Raw genomic sequence first — 26452 nt, 5'->3', positions numbered from 1 at the left:
CCAGTAACTGATTTTAATTATTTCAATAGAGGTCTACCACTCTAAATAATCTGTTTTATTCTATTTATCACTTTGTGTTTTTCTGTAGCCTCTTAAAGAAAGTTTTTTTCACATTGGTTCTATGCAGTTTAGCCCTATGTATTGCAATATAAGGGAATAGAATATTTATGTGTATGCTCTTAAGAAATTATATTAGTCATACTGCTTATTGTATTTTTATTTTATTAGAAAATGGTAAATGACTTTGTTAGAGAAATAATGCTTTTTTTTAATTGTGATTTGAACATAGTAATACTTGAGCTTTAACAGATGTTATTATACTTTCACATTCAGTCTCTGAGCATTTTATTTTTAAAAGCATATTCAATTTAAGCTAAAATGTTGTTATTTTTATCCATTGATTTGTATATAGCCTACACTAGGTGCCTTCTGCCTCCAGAAAACTCTTCTGCTTGTTAGTCTAATTAGAGACCTTTGCTCTGAAAGAGTTTTGGAATGAGGTGCAGTGGCAAAGTGCTGCAGCACGTTCAAGCACAGGACAGAGCATCGAGCTGATGGTGGTTATTCTGTATGGGGGAGTCTGCAATGCACCTACTCAGGCTGTGCCCGGCTCTCTTTCATTATCCTCTCTCAGTAGGTCCCAATCCAATAAAACACATAGCACGCGTTTAACTTCAAGCATATTACAGATTCCATTGACTTCCCCACTGATCTTTGCCATGGTGTTGGGTTGTCCCTCTAGTGATAGCCGTCAGCTTCATTCCTTCCTCAGTGGCAACAGCTTCAGCAGGTGCCGTAGTCATCGTGCAGGGTGCTATCATGGGCAAGTAGGCAGTAGGACCCTATCTGTTTTGCCGTTCCCACCAGTCTGCTGCCCACTCTGCAAAAGCCTCTATCTGCTCCACTGCTGACTTCCAGTATGATCTTTGGAAAATGCACTACTCACTTTGTGGCCATTTTTTAATCCGTAAAACAATGATTTAAGCACCTCTTAGGATAGTTATGTGGTTTAATTCAATTTTGCATCCTAACCACCTTTTTTAACAGCATTAGATGCAATTGTAGCATCTTTGTAATTACAGTTATTTGAGGTGGACACTGCATGCGTTTTGCCAGGCCTGACCTAATCCTATCTCCAGGGTTTGTTTCCTTTCTCTTCCTTGAGCTAAATGACTTCATAGTGTATAGTCTGAGTTAAGTGGAAATTGCTACATCATTTGCACTGTAATTGCAGATACAGAAATACATATAAGTACATGTTTACAGAGCTAACTTTTAATCCTCACAAATGAAGAAAAGTTTACATTATTAGCCATACATAATTTTGATTGATTGATTTTTAAAAATAAATTTGTTCCATGAATATTGGTTCCATTATTCATCATTATTGATGTTCTCTTTCTGTATTTTATCTGTTTATACACACACAGATATGTGATACTGTAAATATTTAATATACATGTGTATATATATTATGATATATGCTGTTTTACAGCATCAGGGACCATCCTGATTTAACTTGATTTCCTCTAGACTTGATTCCTATTGACTTCTTACTGCATAGGATCTCATGTGGTCATCTTGCACCACATCTGTAACTGTTTTGCCTCCAGCATTGTTAGAAAGACACCCACTCTTAATTAAAAACCTAGGAACATAATACCGAAAGGGACTTTCTGAGTCAGCATGTCCAGTCCCTTTGAATTGCAGGCAACTGCATTATATAATCTATCAAGCTTTGTCGTAAAACTAGTTAAATATCTTGCTTCTTGCTCTTCTGAAAGTAACCCTCTTCTAAATTCCAGTGTCTTTATTCGTGACCTGTTTTTACTGGTTTGTTCTTGTGCCAGCATTGCCCTTAACTCAGCAACTTCTTCCTTTATCAAGTATTTGTGTCTTTGGTGTATTAATAGAAACCAGTGCTGTCCTTTCTCAGTCTTCACTTGCTAAGTGATGCAAACCAAGCTCTCTCAGTTTCCTCGCCTAAGAAAGGAGGGTGAATTGGCCTGTGCTGAACTCTGTGCTGCTGCAGCTCCCCAGTGACCTGACTTCTAGGCCCACAGGTATTTGTGTCTCTGTGAACACAGCTGGTGACATGCTGCTAGCCTTGCCTCATCTTACAGGTGCTCCCATCCCCATATTATTTGAGTAACCCTTTGCCCCATCTGGTGTTCAGATTGATCATTCCTGTGCGTGTGGCTGGAATAGGATGCTGTTTTCCAGATACATTTTACCAGTGCTTTGTATAGTGCCGTGAATGCTTTTCTGTCTCCTGGGAGTATCCTAGTGTCAAGTTGCCTTTTTCAAAGTCATTGCGATAAGATTTATCTGTGGGCTGTCGCCCTTTATTAGCACGGCCCAGTGCAGTGTGTAGCCTGTGTGGCATGTCAGCTGGCAGGAGAGCGGCTGCTCGTCCATCTCCTCCCTACCTTCCCCACACTGCAGTTGCATGTGGCCATGAGCACGTCGTCTTGGAGTTTGATGAAGTAATCATTCTGTAATCGGCTCCTTCCTCTCAGGCCTTCTCATTACAGCAGAATTTTTTGCCCCTACATGCATGACCTTGCATTTGTACTGTTCAGTTCTGCTGTCACTCTGGTCTTCAACATCATCTGCTTTTTCCTGTATGTTATTTTGATTCTCCATGGTACTGAGAGCAACTCCCAGTTGTGGGTGATCTGCAACACTTCACAGTCATACCCCCTACTTTTTTTAGCCATATTTACCAATGAAAATATGAGATTGCTCACAAGACTCTTGTGAAGAATTCCACTAATAATCCATCCCTTCTTTTTGTACCCTCCTCCTTTACTCCACAGCATCTTTTGTTCCAAATTGTTATTAATTATATTAATATAATCATCGTTATTGCCACTGGGTTGCCGTAGGGGTACATGAAGTGCAACCTTGCTGTCTCATACAGAGCTGGAACAGGGTCAAGGGCATGGAAGAGTCTCTCTGCCTCTCATGGCTCTGCATAACAATATGTGTAGGACCAGACCTGCTGTAAGGAGAGCAGTGTAAGTGAAAAGTTACCTGCCTTTTGAAAAAAGGCTCAGATCCCTTGGAACAAGAATACAGGAGATTGTAATCTTTGCATATACTGACAGCAAGGAAATTTATTTCACAGAAGGCATTCAAACACTAACCTGTAACCTGTATCTGAATGAAGTAACAGTTGTCTTAATGTATTCTTGAATTTATCAACAGTAGCAAACATCTGATCTTGAGTCTCTGCAGATGTAAAGGAGATCTTACTTTTACTAGAGTTGTATGTTTTTATGCAGATGGCCGTGATCCTTCAAGAGTACATTTGTCTTTGACGAGAGTAGCAAAGATTCAGGCATAGGGCTTAGCTCAGAGCATCTTTCCATCATGAGACTGTATGTACTGTGTGTCCTTGGCTAGTAAGTCATAAAGACTTGGTTAAAAATATGGTTAAAATGTCTTTATAATCTGTCAGAAAAAAATGGGAAGCAGGAGGAAGAGGTTGTTTTCAGTTCTCCTATGATATTTTGACCATTTTACTAATAAATGGCCTTATTGGCTTTATTGCTGATATTAACTGATCCCCATCCTGCTTTTGAATTGACTGAGATGGAAATTAATTATAGCTAATTAGAAGAATATACTATTAATAAAATTAATAACAACATGATTATGTTAATTAAAATTATTTCACAACTCCAAGGAAGGAAATGCATTTGAATGAAATACATTTGTTTTTCCATATTAAGTACATATTCATGTGTAAGCACCCTCGTGTGAATCAGTGTTATATATCTTAAATACTCAGTACAGAAATATTAATGTAATCATACTTTCATAAGTGAAAAAGACTTCCTGGTTCCTAGGCTGATGTGTACCATAAATTGTATTCTGAAAATGCTTTGAACTTAGACAAAGCTCTGCTATGAAAATGTGTGAGACTTCTTATATCATGACTATCACTGCCTAATTGCAGAATACACCAAAAACGCAGAACATATTTCTTTCTTTGAAGCCCACACAGGGAGCGATAACAGAAGTTTGGAATGTTATTGTGGTTTGCGAAGTTCTGGGATAAGTACCAGATAAGATTTCACACAAGCATGAAGTTTGACATAGTAATTGTCTGTAAGTTATAAAAAGCGGGATGTAGTCAGGGGTGTAAAATTGTTTCATGTCATGTCAAAGTTGTAACTGAACTTCTTTTCAGCTGATTATTTATGACCGAGTCCTGCTAATTGTGTACTGGTTTAGTCGGTAAACCCATAACAGTGGGGTTTTTTTGTTTGGTTGGTTTTTTTGAACTATATCTTATTAATGCTTATGCAAGATAGCATCTTGTTGTCTGCAGTAACTAAGATCCCGCCAAGATGGAGATGGCCTGGACTATTATCAGTATTTATACTTATTCATTGCATATTTTCTGACATATTTTCTGTTTGGGGTCTCTTTATATGGGTTAAAAATGTATCAGGGTTTCACAAAGAGGATCGAACGTTGATACCTTTGGGGGAGAATGCATGTTATACAGGTATCCTGGATTCGGCCACTGTGGTGCCATGGCTACGGTTTACCAGGGTGGTCTTTAGCTAAGGCCCTTCTGCAGAGAAAGGCTTGTATAAAACCCCTCTGGGGCCAGGTTTTGCCCCATGCATTTTGTGACTTGTGAAGGGCTTTTTGCTGATCACATATGTATTTTGTACTGGAGTGCAAAGAGAATAGTTGCTGTTGAAGGAATTGCATCTCAGTTTCTGTATGTTTCTTATTTCTTCTTATTAATAGCACCTGGAATGGAAGTTATTTTCTGAGTAAGCCTTTTGCTGATGACCACCATAAATCTGAAAAGTGGCTTATTTTAAGGGTCCTCTTCCCAGTTGTTAAAGAGGAAAGATTAACATTCCTCTCCTGAAGCTCTGGCATTACTGGTATCTGGCTGTTACAATTGCCTGTACAGGAGTTATAATAAGAAATGTGCCTTGCTGATTTGAATGTCAAATACTATGCAGTAGGAATCTACCTGATGAGAAAGTAATCTCTCTTTTTGAAGTTAATGTTGAATGAAATGGCAGAGCTTCCTGTTAAGAGAGCAGTACAAGGTCCTCACCTTGAACAGCATATAAATCTCACCAGCAGTGGGCCTGATTATGGGACTGGATCCTTAGTTTTGAACAGGTCAGAGTTGTCCCTCTCAGACAAAATACTGTCAGTACCACTTCCTACATTGCAAGCCTAATTGGGTACTGCCAGAAATTGAGGTGTGCTATACAACCAGCATTTCAGCAAAATGCTGCCTCTTCAAAGCATCGGTAATCAGTAGGCTTCCTGTTGAAGCGACCTCCCTTGAAAAGTCACATTGAACATGAGTTCTTCGCCAATTTATAAACATACCCTTTCAGGGTTGTGATCAGTGGTGTATTGTCTATGTGGAGGCCAGTAAGTAGCAGTGTACCCCAGGGGTCAATACTGGGTCCAGTCCTGTTCAACATCATCAACAATGAACTGCATGAAGGGACAGAGTGCACCCTCAGCAAGTTTGCTAGCAATACAAAACTGGGAGGAGTGGCTGATACCCCAGAAGGCTGTGCTGCCATTCAGAGAGACCTGGACAGGCTGGAGAGGAACCTCATGAAGTTCAACAAAGGCAAGTGCAAGGTCCTGCACCTAGGGAGGAATAACCCCAGGCACCAGGACAGGCTGGGGGCTGACCTGATGGAAAGCAGCTCTGCAGAGAAGGACCTGGGAGTCTTGGTGGACAAGCTGACCACGAGCCAGCAGTATGCCCTTGTGGCAAAGAAGGCCAACAGCGTCCTGGACTGCATTAGGAAGAGTGTTGTCAGTATGTCAAGGAAGGTGATCCTTGCCCTCTACTCAGCCCCGGTGAGGCCACACCTGGAGTACTGTGTCCAGGTCTGGGCTCCCCAGTATGAGACAGACATGGAGCTACTGGAGCAAGTCCAGTGAAGGGCTACTGAGATGATGAAGGGAATGGAGCCTTTGTCATGGGAGGAAATGCAGAGCGAGCTGGGACTGCTCAGCCTGGAGAAAGAAGAGAAGGCTTGGGGGGTGGTGGTGGATCTTATCAGTGCGTATAAATATCTGAAGGGAGGGTGTAAAGACAATGGGTCCACACTCTTCTCAGTGGTGCGCAGTGACAGGACAAGAGGCAACAGGCACGTTCTGTCAGAATATAAAAGTTCTTTACTGTGAGGGTGACTGAGCACTGGAACAGGTTGCCCAGAGAGGTTGTGGAGTCTCCTTCCTTGGAGCTATTCAGAAGCTGTGTGGACAGGCTCCTGGGCAACGTGCTCTAGGTGAGCCTGCTTGAGGAGGGGGCTTGGACTAGATGGTCTCTAAAGGTCCCTGCCAACCTCAACCATTCAGTGATTCCATGGCACAGTCTCCCTTGATCTACACAGAACTGTGGCTTTCTTTCCTTTACATCCATTCTGTAAAAAGGCTCTGGTAGCCTTGCATAATATAAATATAAATTTCTAGAATATACAGATCATATTAACTGATTCAAAATAAAGGTAGGATCTTTCTTTAAGATACCAGTATGTTCCAGCCACAAGTTATTCTTGTAGTCACAGCTACAAAAGTATCTAATTATTACAGGTGGTGATGAAATAGGCAGCAGAAGTCACTGGTAGGTGTTTATTCCTCACTTTTTCATGAAGTGCTGCTTTTGCACCCACGACATTGCCGTCTTCTACTAGCAAAGGAACAAAGTGACAGGGTTTGAGACTGAGCCTCTAATATTCCCTTTGGCGAATAATGCTATTGCCCACACTACCAGCCAGTCAGATTAAGGTCATGTAATAAGTTTTGTTTATATATGTGCAACTCCAGCTCTCCACTTGATTTCATTGATGTGATATAATGATATCTGATTATATGTTACTATATCTAGTCATTTTCTTCCTTTGCAAGAGCCAATAAAGCAGGAAGCTAAGCAGTCTACATTGTACCACTGCTTTTCAGAGGAAAAGTCATTCTTTCACCTTAAGATGATTTTATGCCAGGTATTTTCCTTTTAAAGACTAGTGTGTGAGTCACTATTGGTTGTCATAATCTAATCCTGGATTATTACAGACCAGTTATCCTGATTTAAATCTGGGGATAGAGTTTAGTAGAAAGAAATCCATGTGATTAATTTTCATATATAGCAATCTCTTACTCTAGTGATCTTAGATCACTGGGGTGATTAACAGTATAAAAAAATCTGGTTCCTCTAACTGCTCTTATCTGTGTAAAGTGAAGAAACATGGTAATCTGGTCTTTGAATATGACCTACTGTACTCCACTATGGGATGACCTCTAATTCATTTTCTTTGCTGCAAAAATCTAACATAACTCAAGATTTCATGAGTGCAGCTGAACAAGTCATGACTCTTCATGAGTATTATTTGACGTTTTTAGATAAATTGTACTCTGCTTTTTTATGTGCTATTTTGTATGGGAGTCTGTTTTGAAACATTAATAAATCTAGCAGTTATGTTCGCTGGTGTTTTTTTGCTGACTTCAGGGATGCTGGTGTTCAGAAGAGGAAGTAAAAAAGCAACTTATGTTAGTTTCAGAGTCATTAAAATAGCAGATATTAGAATTAAATGGTTTTTATAAGGAGGGCAGAACTGGGAGGGTCAATTTACCCAAGTTATAAAGGGGGTATGAAGTAATTGCCAAGCACTGTTTAATATTTTCCTTCCGGTGTGACTTTTATTTGCAATAATATTTGCAGTATGATTAAAACAAACTTAGGAATTTCTTTTGAGTCAACGGTGTCAGTCCACAAATTATTCTTTGAAAGCAAGCGTCAGTGTTCTGGAAAAAAAATGTAAAACTATGGAAAGTCTTGCTATCTAGAACTATGGGGAGTGGTTTGTTTCTTCTTCAAGTGCATCCATCTACTTTGTCATAACGGGATCAAATAAAAAATGAGTACTTTTTCTTAACCATCAGTGGAATTATCTGGTGCTTTTTGTTTCCATTCTCTAAATGTCTTTACTCCATCTCTGTAAAAATGCAGCTGGAAGTTGTAAACTGGCTGAGCTGTGTGTCTGAACTGAGCTCCTTCCGCTGAAACAATGGGAGAAAATCAATCACAGCAATTGAGAAGACCCTTCAAAATTAAGGGCAGCTCATGGCAGCAAGTCATACCCAAGTTGCCTAGCCGCAGCCATCTCTTTTTTCTTATCAGCACTAAAGTGAAGGAGTGCACTCAGCAAATTTGCTTTTCAGTTTTTAAATACATTGAGCGTTTTAATTCTAGGCAGATTTCTTTTTAAATGATATATCTCAGTTATTTTAAGATGCCTTTAAAAAGACTATAAGACTATGCTGAGTTCTTTCATTTGCCTACTCTTTTCTCCTCTTTCATAGTTAAGCTTAAAATGAAGCAAGAGTAGCATCTGTAATATCTGCTTTCAGTAAGCCATTGGAGTTTGTTCCGTTTCTAAGGCCACAAGTACAAATTTGATTCATACGAGTAGTTTCTTTTCACTTATGAAGCCCCATGCTAATTTTAGTTAGCTCACACAGAGATGTGGAACTTCATCTTTGTGTATCTGACTGCAGCATCTAGGTAGGATTGGCTGTGCACAAACTTTGATGAAAAACACAAATGAAGAAACAGAGCAAAATGGAGGGATTCTTCTTCTGTGATAACTGCTTTTGGTGCTCTTTGTAAATATTACAGGTGGAAAATATTCAAGTTAGTGTCCCCTCAAACTGCATTTCACTCAGTAATACGTGCTTGGTTTTTGAAACATAACTGCCTCTCAAGTCTGGTTAATAAAAGAAAAAAAGTATTTTATTTAATTTGCGTTTTCTATTTTTTCTGCCTTGGTATAAGAGTTTCCAACAACGTACAAAAGCAGGGGCTGATGCACAGAGCACTGTGCAATAGGGGGACTCCCTACATGCTAGGGGATGCATCTGGCAAGTTGAGTCATGGCAGGAGAGATGACATGAACAGCCAAGATGGTGCTGCTTAGCTGGATGATCTGCAGTTGTTTACAGGGGTCCATGAACCACAGGCTGTACTACGTGCATTAGATGAAGTGTTAATTTTACTGAAGCCGTCTCTGGAGGCTGCTTTTCACGAGAGAGTAATACAAATATGCTTGGAGTGCTTGTTCTTCCCAAACACCTGCCACCACTTAGTTGTACTTGTGGATTTGCTAGTATTGCTGAACAAGGTCATTTCAATCTCCATTGCATTTAGTGGCTAGTTCTGCCCTTCCGTGGATGCTATATGAAATGTCTACTGCTGGCTTATTGAAAAAAATAGGGCCTGCCTGGATGCCCTGATGAGAGCTCCCTCATCCCGTGAAAAATGAGAGGACGTGACAGTGCGTGCTAAGCTGTCTCCTCACTAAGGATTGTGCTTTCCTTAGAAATGCTACCGCCGTGGACCTGCGATTTTCCTTGCTCACAGCCACGTGCCCTTCCTGATGCCCAGGGAGACGGCAGGTGAGACGGGCTCTGATGAAGCAGCAAGCTGTGCCAGAACCGGGCAGAAGAAAGAGCCTTTGGGTCCCTGTGCCCAAATGTTGCTATTTGATCTCCTGAGCAAGACAGAGAACAGGATATACTGCAATACGTTCACCTGAAATGCTTTTCTTCCCCGAGAATACTTAGGATAATGTGAATTTTTACTACTGTTGTCTCTGTTCTTTCTTCTCCAAGTGCAGCGTGTAACTGTGTATGTTAAGAAAACTTGAGCAGGTTAGCTGATTTCCAGTTTTTTGTTTCTTTGATTACTTTGAGATTGAAAAATAGACAGGACTGAATAAGAAGTCGTAAAAGACTTAATCTTTCACTCAGTTTCTCTAAATTAAACCAAAACAACAGTAGCAAATCCAGGAATCCTATTAAAGATGACCTACATAGTGGGAATAAAATTGGGCTTATATCCCCTTTTCCTTCCTAATTTACTGTCAAGAAATCTGTGAAGTATTTTTTTAGTGTCCATTTTTTTATTGTCACTTGAAAACATAATTCCTACCTGCTTTGGGCATGATGCTTCTGGATGGGGAACTAGCAAACTGAGGGCATTTCAAAAGCCAAGAGAGTGAAAGCTGAGCAAGGGAGATGTGACAGGGATTTAGGCCATGGCGATGATTCAAAGGGTTTGTCAGCAGAGCTTTAGCACAGAGCGCTTCCAGCAAGCCCCTGAGAGGAGATGGAGATTATACCAGGAAAATAGCTTTTCTGTTGGTGAAGCTTAAATCAGTCTTTCAAACAGAGCAAGTTAAACTGCTTCTTCTCTAAGGCTGTTGATCAGTGCAGTCGAGTTGGTTAGGATTTTTTTTTTTCTTTACTCGTTCTGCAATGACATAGTTATTCTGCAGGATGTTTCGAAAGTAAGCCTGGCCTTCTCAAAATCCATAAAGCAGATTGTTGGACATTGATTAGTGACCACTTGAATGTTTTATTGACACTTCAGAGAAAAAAATGCTTAATTAAAAATCTAAAACCTTGTACACTCTTAGAATTTAATGAAAAAGTAAATATATAGCCTCTGAGGTATCCAGCAAGTCCTTCCAAGAATATTGTGGAAGAAGAGTCTTGGCATTCCTGATAATTCTAGAAAATATTGCTAGAAAAACAACCGTAGGGGGGAAAACCCTTATTGTAATAAATCTGGACAGCAGAGAAAAGAAAGTTAAAAGCCCAATTAAAGATAAAGATTAAAGACACTGCAGAACACTGAGTGCAGCAAACCAGACATGGCTAAAGCTTGTTTATATCTTTAAATAAATACGGATATGTAGGAATGAAAACTGACTCATTGTTCAGAGGAATTTACTGAGCAGTAACAAAAGTGGGCAGGAATAATAAATGATGTAGCCCTTCAGTTATTTACAGGGAGAAGACGAAGCTCACACACACAATTATGGCGCTTGTGTTATTGCTATTCCCACTAAAAGTAATAGGAAATGTGCACATCTCATCCTGTGAATATAGCAGAATACTGCCTGTGCTGTTTTATGTACAGAATTTTAACAAATCAAAGTGATAAAATATTACTGTGCATTTAGTTGCATCTGTTTCTCTGGGAATCTTATCTAAAAAGGGTTTTCCCCAGAATCTGTCTCTCTCAGAATACAATGGGGTTTTACTTTGCTTGTTAAATTAAAATTACTGAGACTTCTTGCACTGCAGTCTTTAAAGAGATGGATCATTTGCTTTACTGCTAAAGCTGGAGAAGTCCTCTACTCTGCGGAGTGGCGTTATTTTTAGGGGCGACACTTTCCACTGTTGCAGAATGCTGGCATCTTTTTTCTCCCAACTTTCACTGTTTTAAAAACAGGAGATTGCAGCACGCTGAGTCTGTCAGGACCCAGTGTAAGGAGCGTTTTGCAACTAGACCAATAAGAAGCTGAGATATGGCTGGGAGTAAAGCATGCTGCTGAGTTGTCAGCTACTCTTCGTAGTCTGACTTACCTCCTGAAGCCTCCTCTTGTTCTATAAAACCTCCTAAAGGAAGGTTAAAGCCATCTTCACTTTATTTCCTCCTCTCTTTCTTGCTTTGCAGCTCTGAATCTGGGCCTAGAATTCCCTAACGAAGTTTGACAGACCGTTAGTGCGTAACTAACTCATTTTCCAAAGCAGGCAAAAGACTATTGGGAGGCTGGAAAGTTACTCTGATGGGCTCTGTGGTTGGCATGACGTGGAGTGATATCTCTATGGTAGAATTGCACAATTGCTCGAGTATTGAGTCTTGTTCTCACTGCTCAGGGGGACAGATTTATGCTTTAATTACTGGACTAGTTAGTGCAGCCGACTCAGAGCCTGTTGTTTTATAACTGCTTGAAAGAGTACCAGGCTGTGTTGTAAGATTTTTTTTTAAATGGAATACATAAAATGAACAAAAAGAACATATGGTGTGATTATATGCATATGTAATCTCTAGGAGAACTATTGCAGTGGTTTTAGCTTCCCTAGATTTAGCTGTTTAGGAATAATGTAATGAGTCTCAGTGCCTGGAATTTGAGGATTTTTTTTTTTTAAGGTCAAGATAGTATTTGTTATAAAACTAGTGAGATAGTTTTAGTATTCTACTTCATTGTAAGCATGGTTATGCTGGATTTTAGGCTCAGTTTACTGTAGGGAGGATGTTTGTGATTAACGAAACAAATCCCGTGTGTTTGTTGATCCGTATGGATTTTTTCATGCATTTGTCTTAGGGAGTGCTGTTAGAACCAGTTCATTTTCTGAGTCCGTACGTAGTATGGATTGCGTGTCATTGCAGCTGGATAGTCTTTTGCGCAAAAAAAATCCCGTGTCCATATATAGCACAAGAACTAGGTTTGCTTAAATATACTCAGGGATTTGAAGGTGGTATTCACTTTCCAGGGATCCCGTTTGGTTTAAATGTTTCATGAAAGCAACTGCAACTACAGTTTATCAACAGTCATGTGTAAGATCAGCATGGATCCGCTACAGCGGAGCTAAATTGAGTGTTTCATATATTTTGCTCTTCCATCTCTTTCTCTTTGCTCTATACGATAGTAACCAATGACTAAAACTCCCAAGCCCAAAGTGGCGTTTTACAGAAACCGTAACCTGAAATGAGATATCTTTCTGCTGTGTTTTCTTCACCCCCCTATGTTTTCAGAAATGAGTACATGATGTAAAAATCTTCCATTCAGCCCTGTATCCTGTGCAGGATATCTAGGTTACTGTGTGTACACTTGCCACTTGGTTGTTACTAATGAGAGCTAGCAGCGGAATGATCCTCTCCCTCCCTTCTTTGGTAAAAGTAGCCAGCCAGGCCTCTTCTTCCTACGTATAAATTTGTTAAATTGTCTGCTCTGAGAATCTCTGCCTGTTTCCCTTCTCACTCCTTTGGCTCCTGTGTTACAGAGTCTTTCTCAAGTTCATGGCTGGGGCAGCTCACCATCTCCAGGAGCTAAGGTCACTCTGGGCTCCCCACCTACTCCTGGCTCCCAAACCAAACCAGGAGGGAAGGGGAGTAGTGGGAGAAAAAACTTGAGAAAAGCTGGCTGCAGTAAATGGTTTCTGGCCGAGGGGAGGCTCACTGGGATTCTCTTCCTGCAAATTTTCATTATAGGGACGTTTTACTTCCCCACAGCTACAGAGCCAGCCCATCTTTTCTTCCTTTTCCTTCTTCCTTTCCTTGCTGACTCAGGCTCCAACTCAACTTATGAAACTGAATAAATAAGACTTTTCAGGATTTCCTGGTGATTCAATGGTTAAAGTTATATACAATCCTTATAGTCTCTTCTCATTCAAAATTACTGTAGTTTCTGTCATTTTAACTTTATCAGTTGTTCTAACCCTTATTTGCATTTTTTCTAACCTTTCTAATCTCTGGTCCAAGCTCTGGGAAGTAGATTGTGCAGGTGACCGTGAAGTCTCACAGTTGTGGGCAAGTTTTCCACAAAGCTTATCCACAGCATGGATTATGCCTATAGTTACAAAAACTAAACTATAGCTGTAGCTCCCTAAAACTGCTCTAATAGAAGAATCAATCTGAAGGAGGTTTCTGACATACATAGTTATAAATATATGACTATGAAATAGAATTTATCTTCTTCAACCTTAAATTAACAGGATTCAAAAGTCATCCTAGCATGAGAAAGAACAATATTACTGAAGATGACAGAATTACACTGGCTTTTGTAACTTGTATTGGGCCATAGTTCATATATTATTATACACTAAATACAGTTAATATTTTCTCTTAGAAAATGTTCTGTTCAACTTGATTAAATGCTATTGTGCTACTTCCAGTACTTTAAAAAAAATCATATTTCATGTTTTGTAATTTATTCTCTCAATTTTTCATTTTTGTGAGGGAGGAGAGGAGAGGAAAAGTCTTACAGGGAAAACACGTTTTACATTTATTCCTTACCCTTGACTTTTTGTCTGCTTCTTCCCTATTCAGAAATTTATAGAGTTTGAAGATGCCTTGGAGCAGGAGAAGAAAGAACTACAAATCCAAGTGGAACACCTTGAATTTCAGACTCGACAGCTGGAGCTGAAGACCAAAAACTATGCAGATCAGAGTAAGCCAAGCTGTGCACCAGATATGATTATGTAGTTGGCTTTCCATGAGTGTATACTGCTACTCTGAAGTATTTTTCATTTGTTTGTTTGTATTTTAAAGTAATTTATACAAAGCCTGGAATCTCCAGCTATCCCTTACTTTGGTAGGAACTTCTGAGCCATCTAAAGGATAGGATGTATCTAACACTGATTTGATAGAGGCCTCATTTTCTCCTGCGGGGAACATGCTCAGTCTCTCCAGCTGCAATATTTGGGCCATTGGTGAAGCTTCAGAACCTGGTTTCCAGTTTCTTTGTCTCTGAACAGAACTACCCTTTTTTTTTTCTTTTTGTATGAACTATCACGTTTAATTTTTTTTAAAGCTACTTCCCTCACATGTGCGACTGTGTTTTGTTGGCTGAGGTTCCCATCAGAAGTAATTGGTGTTTTGTCTAGTATTCCTGCTCCTCAAATAGCCAGAGGAGCCCACCAAAAGCATAATTTGAACTGTCATCAAACTAGCACATTTGTAGGACACCAGTCTACTGCTGAAGAACTCTGCTTCTAAACTGTCTTTGCACTGTCTGGTCTGCTCATTTTGGGAACATATTGGTAACCATGAAATGAGTTTGCAGTGAAAATCAGATTCCATAATGTGCATTATTCTGTTTCTGTTTGTTTTGTTCAGTAGGTATGAATTTGTTTCTAACAAAAAATGTTTATTTTGTAGTATAAGCTTTGAGAACCTTCTAGTTTCTTTGGGGAGCCTAATGTGTATGTGAGCTGATGGTTGGAATCTTTTCTTGGTAGTTTCACGACTGGAGGAACGTGAATCAGAAATGAAGAAAGAATATAATGCTCTACATCAACGTCACACAGAGGTAGGCTGTCATCTCATTTTTTTCTAAAAAAATAAACTCTTAGTCCATATATAAAATCATGTCAAAGAATTGAGCTTTACGATACTAGTGATGACTATAGCTTCTGAACTTTCGGAATAGTGCCCCACTACCCCATCTCCCACTGCCAGCTAGCCTCCAGGAGACATTTTTCATTATTTTTGGATACACTCTTTTGTGGACCTTCTGTTATGATATTAAGCTTAAGTCATTTTTTGACCCTATTTCTGTCAGATTTTCTGTCAGATTAGTCCATTCACTTATATCATCAGCTTAAAAGAATAGCAAAGACAAGGATGCGTGCAAAAAAGAAAGGGAATTAGAAATGGATGCTGGAGAATATCAAGCAAAAGCAGAATTGAAGTCTTTTCTGTTCTTTTGTTTGGCTTATGGGTTTTTCCCTCTTCACAGATGATCCAGACTTATGTGGAACACATTGAGCGATCCAAGATGCAGCAAGTTGGTGGAAATAATCAAACTGAGGGAAGTCTACCTGGAAGAAGGTAGGGCCATAACCTCTCCATGTAACGTATGCCATCCAGGAACTTACAAGCCGAGTGCATGTATTTGAGAGCGAAAGAAACCAGAACAGGGATCTTTCCCTGTGAGCATGGATTGTAGTTGAAAGCTTATTTGTAATGGGTTGTGCGTAAGTTGTAGGTAAGTTTTCTAAGGCTTGGTGAAGAGGAGCTTTGTTACATGTTCTGTTACAAAGCTTAGGCTTTGCCATGCTACTATTGTTATGGGTCTCTGGAAAAATAAGTTTTTATTTTCAGGTGGCATGTAAAAAGCATATAAAATGAATGGGGATGGCAGAGAGTATACGGTTGCGTGTGTGTGTGTTTTCGTGTGTTTGCGTGATAGAAGGCAACAAAAATATAGCAATTAAATGCATTAGCTCATATTTGATTTTTCCTGTTTCTTCAAGGGAAGATTTCTGTAGAGTCAGTCATCTGATAGATCTCCTTATGCCCAAGAAAGTGATTTTCCCCCCCATTTTCGCAGCATCAAACCAGTAAGAATCAGGCTTTTTTTAAAGAATGACAGCAGTAGGAAAGAACTTCAGTGTGTAAAATCACTAGTCCTTAGATCAAATTTAAAGCAGAAAAGTTGCAGTTGCATTGATTTCAGTACAGATACTTGTGATTTTAACCAGTGTGAAGAAACCAGATGCTTTCTCTGTGCTGAGTTTATATACCAATAATAATACCCATGGGGTGAGAAATAACAAAGGAGAAGTTCCAGAAATATTGGTTAGAGAAGTAATAGATTACATAACACATAATATTAATCTACTCGGATCAAGCACGGTCTATTAAGTGACTCAGCCATAAGAAAGATGTTCTCTGTGGGAATTCTTATGCATGTCAAATTATTATTTGTGTTAATCATTACATGCTAATGATATGATTAACACTGTTATGACACACTCTAACCCAGAAAGTTTTAAACTAAAACAGTAGTCCCCAGGGGAACATTATTGACCAAGTAATGTGCTGAAGGAAATTCAATCTTTTTGTACTTCTTGCTTGTTCTTTTTTAACTTTTTAACAACTTCTGGCCTTGAGCAATATCAAAAGGTTTTGCACACGTATTGACCACAAGCCATGGGAGCTGTTGGTCTAAAAATAGGCAGAGACAGTACCAGCAGCACAGGAATACTTGGAAGAGATGGCCAGCTAACTACGTTCTCTCTGGCCTCTTATAAAATATCTCTGAACTTCACTTGGTTAATATCTCTGAACTTTGTTCAGAAATAAATCTTCAGAGAGCATTAGGCTAAGAAAAGGAGTAGGGATGGCATATCAGAGTATACACAGGGGAGAAGACATGGAGTTGAAAATAATGGAAAAAATAGGTAAGCAGAAAGCCATGAAGATTTTTGAAGGGGAAGCAGTATTATCTGACAGAAATGGTGAAATACAAAAGAGCATCGAGCAAAGTTTAGAGATGAAGAAGGAGTAAAATTACTTGAAATTAAGAATACAAGAAGGTAGTAAGAATAAAGGACAAATAAGCAAGGGTATTGTAGTACCTTGTATTTAGGTCTGTGACATTTGAATACCAGAGTGTCAGTTGCCTTTGAAGTAATGTAATTGAATGGAATTTTCAGGTCCTGACATTAAAAACAAAAACAAAAACCAACAACAGCAACAAAAACCAACCAAAACTAAAGCCCTCTGTCTGCTATGGCTTCCTTTTACTGGATTAGACTGCTCTGGAACAAGCTGAACCCAGATTGCCAAAGTTTTGACTGTGTATTGTAAATGAGAAAGAGAAAGGGAGAGAAAAAGCGACCCCCTGTGAAAGAGGCTTGGGGAAGGGGGGGGAGGACGGGAACAGTACAAGGCATGTGTCTTCAGAAACTTTGGTAAATAGCCTGGGACTCCTGCCAGATCCCCTGCAGCCTTGAAATTCATACTGTGACTAGCACATTGTTTTCTGCCAGAGCGTCGTGATTTGAATGGAATGCAAGAGACCCTACCAGATTAGGAAAGAGTCAATCTCTGGTTTGGTACTGATGACATACTTGTGCTCACTAACTACAAAAAAATCCACAGTTGAAGCTACTCCAGTGCTGTGCAGCTCTGCTAAGATGCCTGCGCATGAGTTCTTAGACACTGCATGGTAGGGAGTGAACAGGATAGACTAGATCATTTCAGGTGGGTGGGAAATGCCAGTTAGGTTGAAAGAGGTAGTTGTTTTACAGGAATAAGAATAGCCATGCTGATATCTGCATTTATATCCTGCTGCTATTTCTGTGTCTCAGGGACTGGGGGAGCTGTGAGCTTCAAGAGCAGACGTGACACATCATGGCTTGAAGTAAAATGCCAGTTCGTTTTCCCATTTCCTTAGTTCTATAGAGAGAACCTCAGCCCCACTGCCATTCAATAGGCAGAAAAGTTTTAACAACATCACAAGGGCAGAAAGGTGACAGATTTAAACAGTTTTCCCTTCAACTCAGAGGCAGACTGACTCATCTAGTTTTTCTCCCACATGTTCTCTCTGCTTTACAATGCAGTTCTGAATCAGACCTATAAGGAATTGGGTCAGGAGGCTTCTGAGTAGGTCTGGATGAGCTCCTTTTTTAGGCACTTGTCCAAGGTTTTCAAAGTTCTAGAACTGGTCTCCTGTACATGCCACCTCTGCAGAACTGTTTTTCCAAAATTAACAGTTTTACCTAAAACTGAAACAACTGATGCATGATCAATGCTCCCTCTCTCCCAGCTCTGCCAGGAAAAAATACAGGTTTTAGTCTTTTGAAGTAGTGCCTATTTGCTATTTCATCACCACCTGTAATAATTAGATACTTTTGTAGCTGTGACTACAAGAATAACTTGTGGCTGGAACATACTGGTATCTTAAAGAAAGATCCTACCTTTATTTTGAATCAGTTAATATGATCTGTATATTCTAGAAATTTATATTTATATTATGCAAGGCTACCAGAGCCTTTTTACAGAATGGATGTAAAGGAAAGAAAGCCACAGTTCTGTGTAGATCAAGGGAGACTGTGCCATGGAATCACTGAATGGTTGAGGTTGGCAGGGACCTTTAGAGACCATCTAGTCCAAGCCCCCTCCTCAAGCAGGCTCACCTAGAGCACGTTGCCCAGGAGCCTGTCCACACAGCTTCTGAATAGCTCCAAGGAAGGAGACTCCACAACCTCTCTGGGCAACCTGTTCCAGTGCTCAGTCACCCTCACAGTAAAGAACTTTTATATTCTGACAGAACGTGCCTGTTGCCTCTTGTCCTGTCACTGCGCACCACTGAGAAGAGTGTGGACCCATTGTCTTTACACCCTCCCTTCAGATATTTATACGCACTGATAAGATCCACCACCACCCCCCAAGCCTTCTCTTCTTTCTCCAGGCTGAGCAGTCCCAGCTCGCTCTGCATTTCCTCCCATGACAAAGGCTCCATTCCCTTCATCATCTCAGTAGCCCTTCACTGGACTTGCTCCAGTAGCTCCATGTCTGTCTCATACTGGGGAGCCCAGACCTGGACACAGTACTCCAGGTGTGGCCTCACCGGGGCTGAGTAGAGGGCAAGGATCACCTTCCTTGACATACTGACAACACTCTTCCTAATGCAGTCCAGGACGCTGTTGGCCTTCTTTGCCACAAGGGCATACTGCTGGCTCGTGGTCAGCTTGTCCACCAAGACTCCCAGGTCCTTCTCTGCAGAGCTGCTTTCCATCAGGTCAGCCCCCAGCCTGTCCTGGTGCCTGGGGTTATTCCTCCCTAGGTGCAGGACCTTGCACTTGCCTTTGTTGAACTTCATGAGGTTCCTCTCCAGCCTGTCCAGGTCTCTCTGAATGGCAGCACAGCCTTCTGGGGTATCAGCCACTCCTCCCAGTTTTGTATTGCTAGCAAACTTGCTGAGGGTGCACTCTGTCCCTTCATGCAGTTCATTGTTGATGATGTTGAACAGGACTGGACCCAGTATTGACCCCTGGGGTACACTGCTACTTACTGGCCTCCACATAGACAATACACCACTGATCACAACCCTCTGAGCTCTGCCATTCAGCCAGTTTTCAGTCCACCTCACTGTCTTATCAACTAGCCCATACTCCATCAGCTTGTCTATGAGGATGTTACGGGAGACAGTGCTGACACTGTTTTACTCAAGTTAAGCCTTACCAAATCAAGACAGACAGCATCCACTGCTCTCCCCTTACCTACCCATCCTGTCATTCCATCAGAGAAAGCCGTTAGGTTGGTTAAGCATGATTTGCCCTTTGCGAACCCATGCGAACTACTCCCAATCACCTTGTCCTTCACGTGCCTGGAAATGAATCCAGGGTTGTCCTTCATGTGCCTGGAAACGAATCCAGGGAATGTGTCCAGGAGTAGTTGTTCCATCACCTTTCTAGGGATTGAGGTGAGGCTCACTGGCCTTAGTTCCCTGGGTCCTCCTTCTTGCCCTTTTTGAAGACTGGAGTGACATTTGCTTTCTTCCAGTCCTCAGCTGGACTCCTCAGCTCACCTCTCCTGATCACCATGACCTCTCAAAGATGACTGAGAATGGCTTTGCAATGACATCGGCCAGCTCCTTTATCACTCATGGATGCATCCCAGCAGGATCTGTGGACTTTTTTGTGTCCAGTTTGTTTAAGTGATCCCTAACCTGATTCTCCTCTACCAAGGGAAAGTGTTCCTTTCTCCAGACTTTCCCCTCTGGTCCCTGGGGCCTCGGATTCTGAAGGCCAGTAGTAAAGACTGAGGCAAAGGCAGCCTTCAGTATCTCAGCCTTTTCTGAGTCCTTTGTCACCAAGGCCCCTGCCACATTCAGCAGCAGGCCCCCATTTTTCTTTAGTCTTCCTTTTGTTACCGAAGTATTTACAGAAGCCCTTCTTGTTGTCCTTGATATTCCTCGCCAGATTAAACTCCAGATGGGCCTTGATCTTCCTAGACCCATCTCCGCATACTCAGATAATGTCCTTCTATTCTTCCCAGATTGTCTGTTCCTGCTTCCACCTGCAGTATACTTTCTTTTCATCTTGAGTTTTTCCAGAAACTCCTTGTCCATCCATGCAGGTCTCCTGCCCTCTTTGCTTGACTTCTTGCTCACTGGGATGCACCATTCTTGAACTCAGAAGAGGCGATCCTTGAATATCCACCAGCTTTCTTGGAACCCCCTTCCTTCTAGGACCCTATCCCAAGGAATTCTTCCAAGAGGGTCCTGAAGAGGCCAAAGTCTGCTCTCCTGAAGTCCAGGGTCATGATACTGCTCTTTGCCCTTCTCCCTCAAGATCCTGAACTCCACCATCTCATGGTCACTGCAGCCAAGGTTCTCCCCAACCTTCACATCCCTAACCAGCCATTCTTATTTGTAAGTACGAGGTCCAGCAGAGCACCTCTCCTCATTGGCTCCTTTATCACCATTATCAGGAAGTTGTCGTCGATGCTCTCCAGGAGCCTTTTGTATTGCTTGTGCCCTGCTGTGTTGTCCCTCCAGCAGGTATCGAGGTGGCTAAAGTGCCCCATGAGGACCAGGGCCTGCAAATGTGGAGCTACTTCTGTCTGTCTGTAAAAGGCTTCATCTACTTCTTCCTGATCCGGTGGCCTATAGCAGACACCCACAACAGTGTCACCCATATTAGTCTGCCCCTTAATGCTTACCCAGAAGCTCTCAGTCAGCCCATTGTCCACCCCATGGCAGAGCTCCATACATTCCAGCTGCTCTCATGTAAAGGGCAACTCCCCCTCTTCACCTTCCTGGCCTGTCCTTCCTAAAGAGCCTGTATCCATCCATTGCAGCATTCCAGTTGTCTGAGCTTCCTCCTGCTTATCCCCCATGCGGCATGCATTAGGGTGCAGGCACTTCAGAGAGGCACCCAAGTGTGCTGTTTTCCCAGAAGGGGTGTGAGAGGTTTCCCCATACTGCTATCTTGTAGGTACTTCCTTATCTACATGCAAATGCAGGAGGTGCCCCCACCTAAGTCCTATTTTGTTGACTGTGTGTTCCCTGTAACTCTCTCCCTCCACAATCATTCCTAGTTTAAAGCCCTCCTTACCAGATCAGCCAGCCTGTTGGTAAAGATGCTTTTGCCCCACCTAGTGAGGTGGATCCTGTCTCTCCCAAGTAGACTGGGATATTCTAACAGGGTCCAATGGTGATAAAAAACCAAAACCCTGTTACCAACACCAGCTACGCAGCCTATTGTTGACTCACAGTTGACTCCATCCATTCCTCCTCACATTTTTCACCCTCCTTGGCAGGATTGCAGAGAAAGCCACCTGGGTCCCCATACCCCTGACTGCTGCACCCAGAGCTCTCTAGTCACATTTGATACTTTAAGTTGTCCTTGGTAGTATCATTGGTGCCCAGACGGAAGAGCAGCAGGGGGTAATAGTCAGAGGGATGGGCAAGCCTCAGCAGACTCTCCACATATCTCAGATTCAAGCCCTTGGCAAGCAGCAAACCTCTTGATGAAGGGTCAGGTTGGCAGATGGGTGCCTCTGTCCCCTACAGTAGGGAGTCACCCACTACTATCACTTGCTGCTGCCTCCAGGTGCTCCTAAATGGCTCAGGGTCCATCAGCCCTGATGCTTTGCTTGAAAGCGCATCTGGCTCCTCCTCAGCTTTGAGGGCGGTGAGCCTGTTCTATAGCTGCAAGCCTTTAGTAGGAGCAGGAGCCTTCCTCCTGGTACTAGGAGTCACCAGCTTCCAACCTTCACCTTCCTTGGAGTTTTCATTTACTGTCCTGCTAGACATGGACTCTGCCTGTGTCTCCACTGCAGTTAGTGCTCTTGAAGCTGTAGGGTCTCCAAGAAGATCCTGTCCATCTCTCTCTCTCTCATCCTGTAACTCCTCCTGTAACTCCTTCTGTTGATGACACAGCTCTTCAACAGCAGCACACCTCCTGCAGGAAGGAAGACACTCTGCCCCAGCCTCCCTGCAACCTGAGACTTGCAGAGCTGCATCCTCCATCGGAAGCTCTGTCTGGGTCAAAGCCTCTGACATAACAAGGACAGCTACTCCCACAGCCGCTGGGGAACATGCACTGTGGTGCATCAGAACCACACCTGAGGATGTGTATGCTGGTCTGAACTGAGATGAGGACTCCTTCTTTGCAAACTGCTGCATCTGTTGGCTGTGTTCTGGGCCTGGCTCTTACACGGACCTCTCCCTAGCCCTGGCTAAAAGGGTGCTTGAACCTCCCTGGTCAAGTATTTACCCTTCCTCTTCTGACAGTCAAATATTCCAGAATATATACAGAATATTTTACAGTATTTCCTCTAGAGAGGAGTAACTAAAGGCTGTGATGGATATTAAAGGGGCTGTAGTGAGTTATCTTGGTGTTATATTTTCTGCAAAATTGTAAATTAATCTCACAACAGACAGAGATTTAGAATAATAAAAATAATTACAAAATACAGCGTTCGGTGTCTGCCAGTTACTCTGGCCATTTCTTGATTGAAGATTATGGTGAACTCAGTATCCAAATGGATTGTTTAAAATATAAAAATCTATTGGCAAAAAAAGATGGCAAAAAAAGATAGCAAAAGATAGACGGCAGTCTTTCTAGGCAAATGGGACAGGCCTGATGGGCGCAGAATGCAAGATAAGACATGGTGTAAAAATAACTGGTAGTTCGTAGATGTTCTGAATACAAGAGCAGGTGTCATTCATAAAAGCTCCTTTGTGCCTGACTGTTCTTCTTCTTTCTCCTCTCTCCCTGGTGGTCTGGGAATTTAGCGTGTTCCCAGAACCCAGGCTGATCCTTGTTTCACAACATTAATGGGATGAGGATGTTAGGCTTGTTTCTCTTCCCACGTATCCTTCAGTAAATTATATATCTGTAGAAGTTCTTCCACTGTAAAACATAAAAATAATATAGGCAAAAGCGTGCTCAGAGCCTCCCTGTTTTAAATGGTGGCTCTTAGATGTATCTGCCAAGTTTGGACTGCATGGTGGAAATTGATTTTAATGAGATTTCCCTTCCCTAAGTTTCTCATAAGCTCAAGTTAATTGTGACTTCATGCTATCATTCAGTGAAAGAGAAGTGCAGTGAAAAGCATTGCTGGTAGTATCTGCAAGACCACCATTCTCCTGGGGTGAAGGGCAAAACTTTCATCAGGAGTTGTCTCTCTGTACTAGAGAAATGGCAGTTTTTCATGGATTTAAGTGTGGCCTATTGCTAGTCCCCTGAAAGAGGGGGGAGAAAAAAAAGAGAAAGGCTATACATTGTACGTCTGTCAAAGCCCCTGACAGGGCTTTGACCTGAATTTGTATGAAGAACCAGTGGGAAACAGGGCTTTTTCCTTCATTTCAAGCTTTGCACTGTTCCTGTGTGTGTGTGTGGCTCTGTATTTGTATTAGCACAAGCATTTCTGCTGGGTATGTGTTTCTGTGTCACTACACAGCTGTGTATGGATGAGCACCAGCATTTGTGCATCCCGGTGCACTGATGTGCATTGGGGGGAGGTACGGGCATACATTTCTCACAGCCTTCCTAGGTGTCTACATGAATGCATTTGTTCATTTTCATCCATGGATGTGCTTGGGTGTGTTTTGTGTGGTTATACTACATAGGTGCATATTTGCATAAGTCCACGAATGCTCTAAGTGTGTTTGCCTATCACTTTGAGAAACGTTTGTGCAAGAACTGTCAGGGTACGTGGGTGTTTCTCGCCATCGGAGAGGGGTGAGGAGTGGGGTGTGCACTTCTGCACTGTGTGAGTATGGGGGCATGGATACACCGTGTCCGTTGGAGGGCTGCACGTTTGCATGACCTTTGCTCTCTAATGGTTGTTTTTTTGTCTCGCTTCTTGTGCGATTGCCGCTCTGTTTTGGCTGTTATGTTTGTCACTGCAGTCATCGCCAGTCATGGAGGAAAAGGTAAATCCTATTGCTGCATCTTAACTTTGTTAATCTTCGTTTTGGAGGTTGCAGTTGAGTGGCAATGGTGTGATGCTGGGAATGTACTGTACCGGCCTGTTTGCCGCCTCTGCCTACTGGTATCAGTGTTAGACTTGCTCATACAGGTGACAGTTTGTCAGGCTAAAGCAAGGGGAGCCAGCAAGCTGCTGCGTTAATATGTCAGGAAGAAGCTTGTGCGCTCAAAAGCAGAAGATGCTGAATTTCGATCCCAAAACCAAATCAGTCCCGTGCAATCAGATGTTTACATTTCCCATCCCTGAATGTTTAAAGATCTTTTCTCCTTTAGGCTACCATACAGTACAAAGCATCCATGTTTTCTGAGCAGGACAGAGATGCATGCTGTTGTTGGTGACTCTCAGAAGGCACTTCTGACTGTGGCCTGGGCAATGAGTCCTCTGCCCTGAGCCTGCAAAGAGAACAATTCTCATCTTCAAGTGTTGGCAAACAAACAGTTTGGTTATGTTTTATAAGCTTTAGGATGTTGCTGAAAAAGCATCCTGATCCCAGGTTTTGGCTACTGTAAACCCTTTTTTGAAGAGTTTGACATTTACCATATAAACACAAGGTGGAACAAATCATTTTTAAAAAGAGTCCCTCTATATGGGAAAGATTTGGTTTATGGTGGTTGCTCCAAAGGACTGTAGTGAGCACTCAAAATTTAGACCAGCCTTGAGGATACTCTAAACTACTTTTTTTTTTTTTTTTTAAAAGACCCAATTGGTAAAGTCAGCCCCAGGACTGGAAAGCTGCAGTTAGCTCTTCTCCAGTTTGTGTCCTTCCCCCTTCTCCAGGAGATAGAGAAGGGACGGAAAAGTGTTTCCAAAGCAACTCAGCAAGGAAATTTTGAAAGCAGTTTTCCTAGCAATCTGCGTTAAAATGCTTTCCTGAAGATCCCACAGATTCTGACACTACTGAGACCATGTGCCTCTGTGCTTTGTTCAGCGTGGAGTGTAGAGTTCATACATTCACTGTACACTGAGTACTGCATCCCCTTCCATCTTAACTGTGTATGTGTTTGCATAGGAATGTAAAAATAAGCTGTGGATTCCCCAGAGAAATCTGGCAGAGATTACCTAAAGAGGTAGTATAGTTAATGTTTCTGTCAGCATGCGTATGAGATGGCTAAATTTTTAAGAAATGGCAATGCAGCTAGTGAGTTTTGTTAAGCCATCCCAGCATAGCATCAAAAAAGTGTTTATAGCATACTGTTAGGTGTTCTCTATGCACCATTTATTTTGCAGAAAATAAACTCCTTTTAGGAATGTTTTAGAGAGTTAAAGGAGCTTTTCTCCGCCTGTGAAGCATGACTCCCTTAGGACCATCATTATAACCTGAAAAAGAGGAAAGATATGAAACTACCATTTAAAGCAGCTCTAAAACTGGCTTAAAATATTTGTTTTTCATCCTGAGTGGAGTGATTCCTTTAAAAAAGGATGTTTGGGACTTTGGGGCCATTATATCTTTAATCATAAAACTAGCAATCTTCCCTCTTCGTGGCATAAAGCTCCAATTTATAGTTTTGAATCTTTTCATGGTCTCTTGCACCTAATTGACTATAGCTTATTGTGGGCTTTAGATCAGTATGGTGACAGGGGTGAAGATTTCATATTAGGGGGAAAAAAGTTTCCCTAGTAAGTTATTTAGAAAGTAAAACACGTTTGCAGCTCTTTAGGGTCTTGGAATGATAGCAGTAGGATCAGGAGAGGTAGTTTAGTAGTAAATGTAGTAAGTCAGAATAAATATAGTTTGTCACAAATCCGTCATCATGACATATTAAGAACAGGTATAAATGGCAGGATAGAGATAATTAATCAGTATTTAAGCAAACAACCGTGGAGTATTTTCTAAAACTCTGCAGTGACCGCTAATTTCAAAAAGTAGCAAGCACCTTATAGGGATTCCTTCTGAGTGGAAAGGCTAAAAGGAAGCTAATAATCCCAATTAAACATGAATCTGTTTTTGAATATGTTGAAAGATGATTGTATCTACTCTGTAAACCAAACTAAGCTTATTCAGGTTGTGTCTGTGATTAGTGAGCCTTTAAAATACACATTTATGTGCTGCCTTTGTAAGAGGATTTGTCCATTTTCTATGCAGCTTCCACATATGAATCTTTAGGATCTTCAGGAGAAGATTTAAATGCAGATTCTTAGGAA

General features: G+C 41.5%; 1 protein-coding gene across 1 annotated transcript in view; it reads left to right on the top strand.

Moving 5' to 3' along the window:
- Positions 1-26452, top strand: part of MAPK8IP3 (mitogen-activated protein kinase 8 interacting protein 3) — an 86853-nt gene that overhangs the window by 12210 nt on the left and 48191 nt on the right. The window contains exons 2-4 of the mRNA XM_013939942.2: positions 13904-14024; positions 14815-14885; positions 15315-15406. Coding sequence (XP_013795396.1) covers positions 13904-14024; positions 14815-14885; positions 15315-15406 — 284 coding nt within the window. The remainder of the gene's footprint in view (positions 1-13903; positions 14025-14814; positions 14886-15314; positions 15407-26452) is intronic.

Source organism: Apteryx mantelli, chromosome 16, assembly GCF_036417845.1.
Source record: "Apteryx mantelli isolate bAptMan1 chromosome 16, bAptMan1.hap1, whole genome shotgun sequence".
NCBI classification, from domain to species: Eukaryota; Metazoa; Chordata; class Aves; order Apterygiformes; family Apterygidae; genus Apteryx; species Apteryx mantelli.
This window is presented reverse-complemented; position numbering and strand designations above follow the sequence as displayed.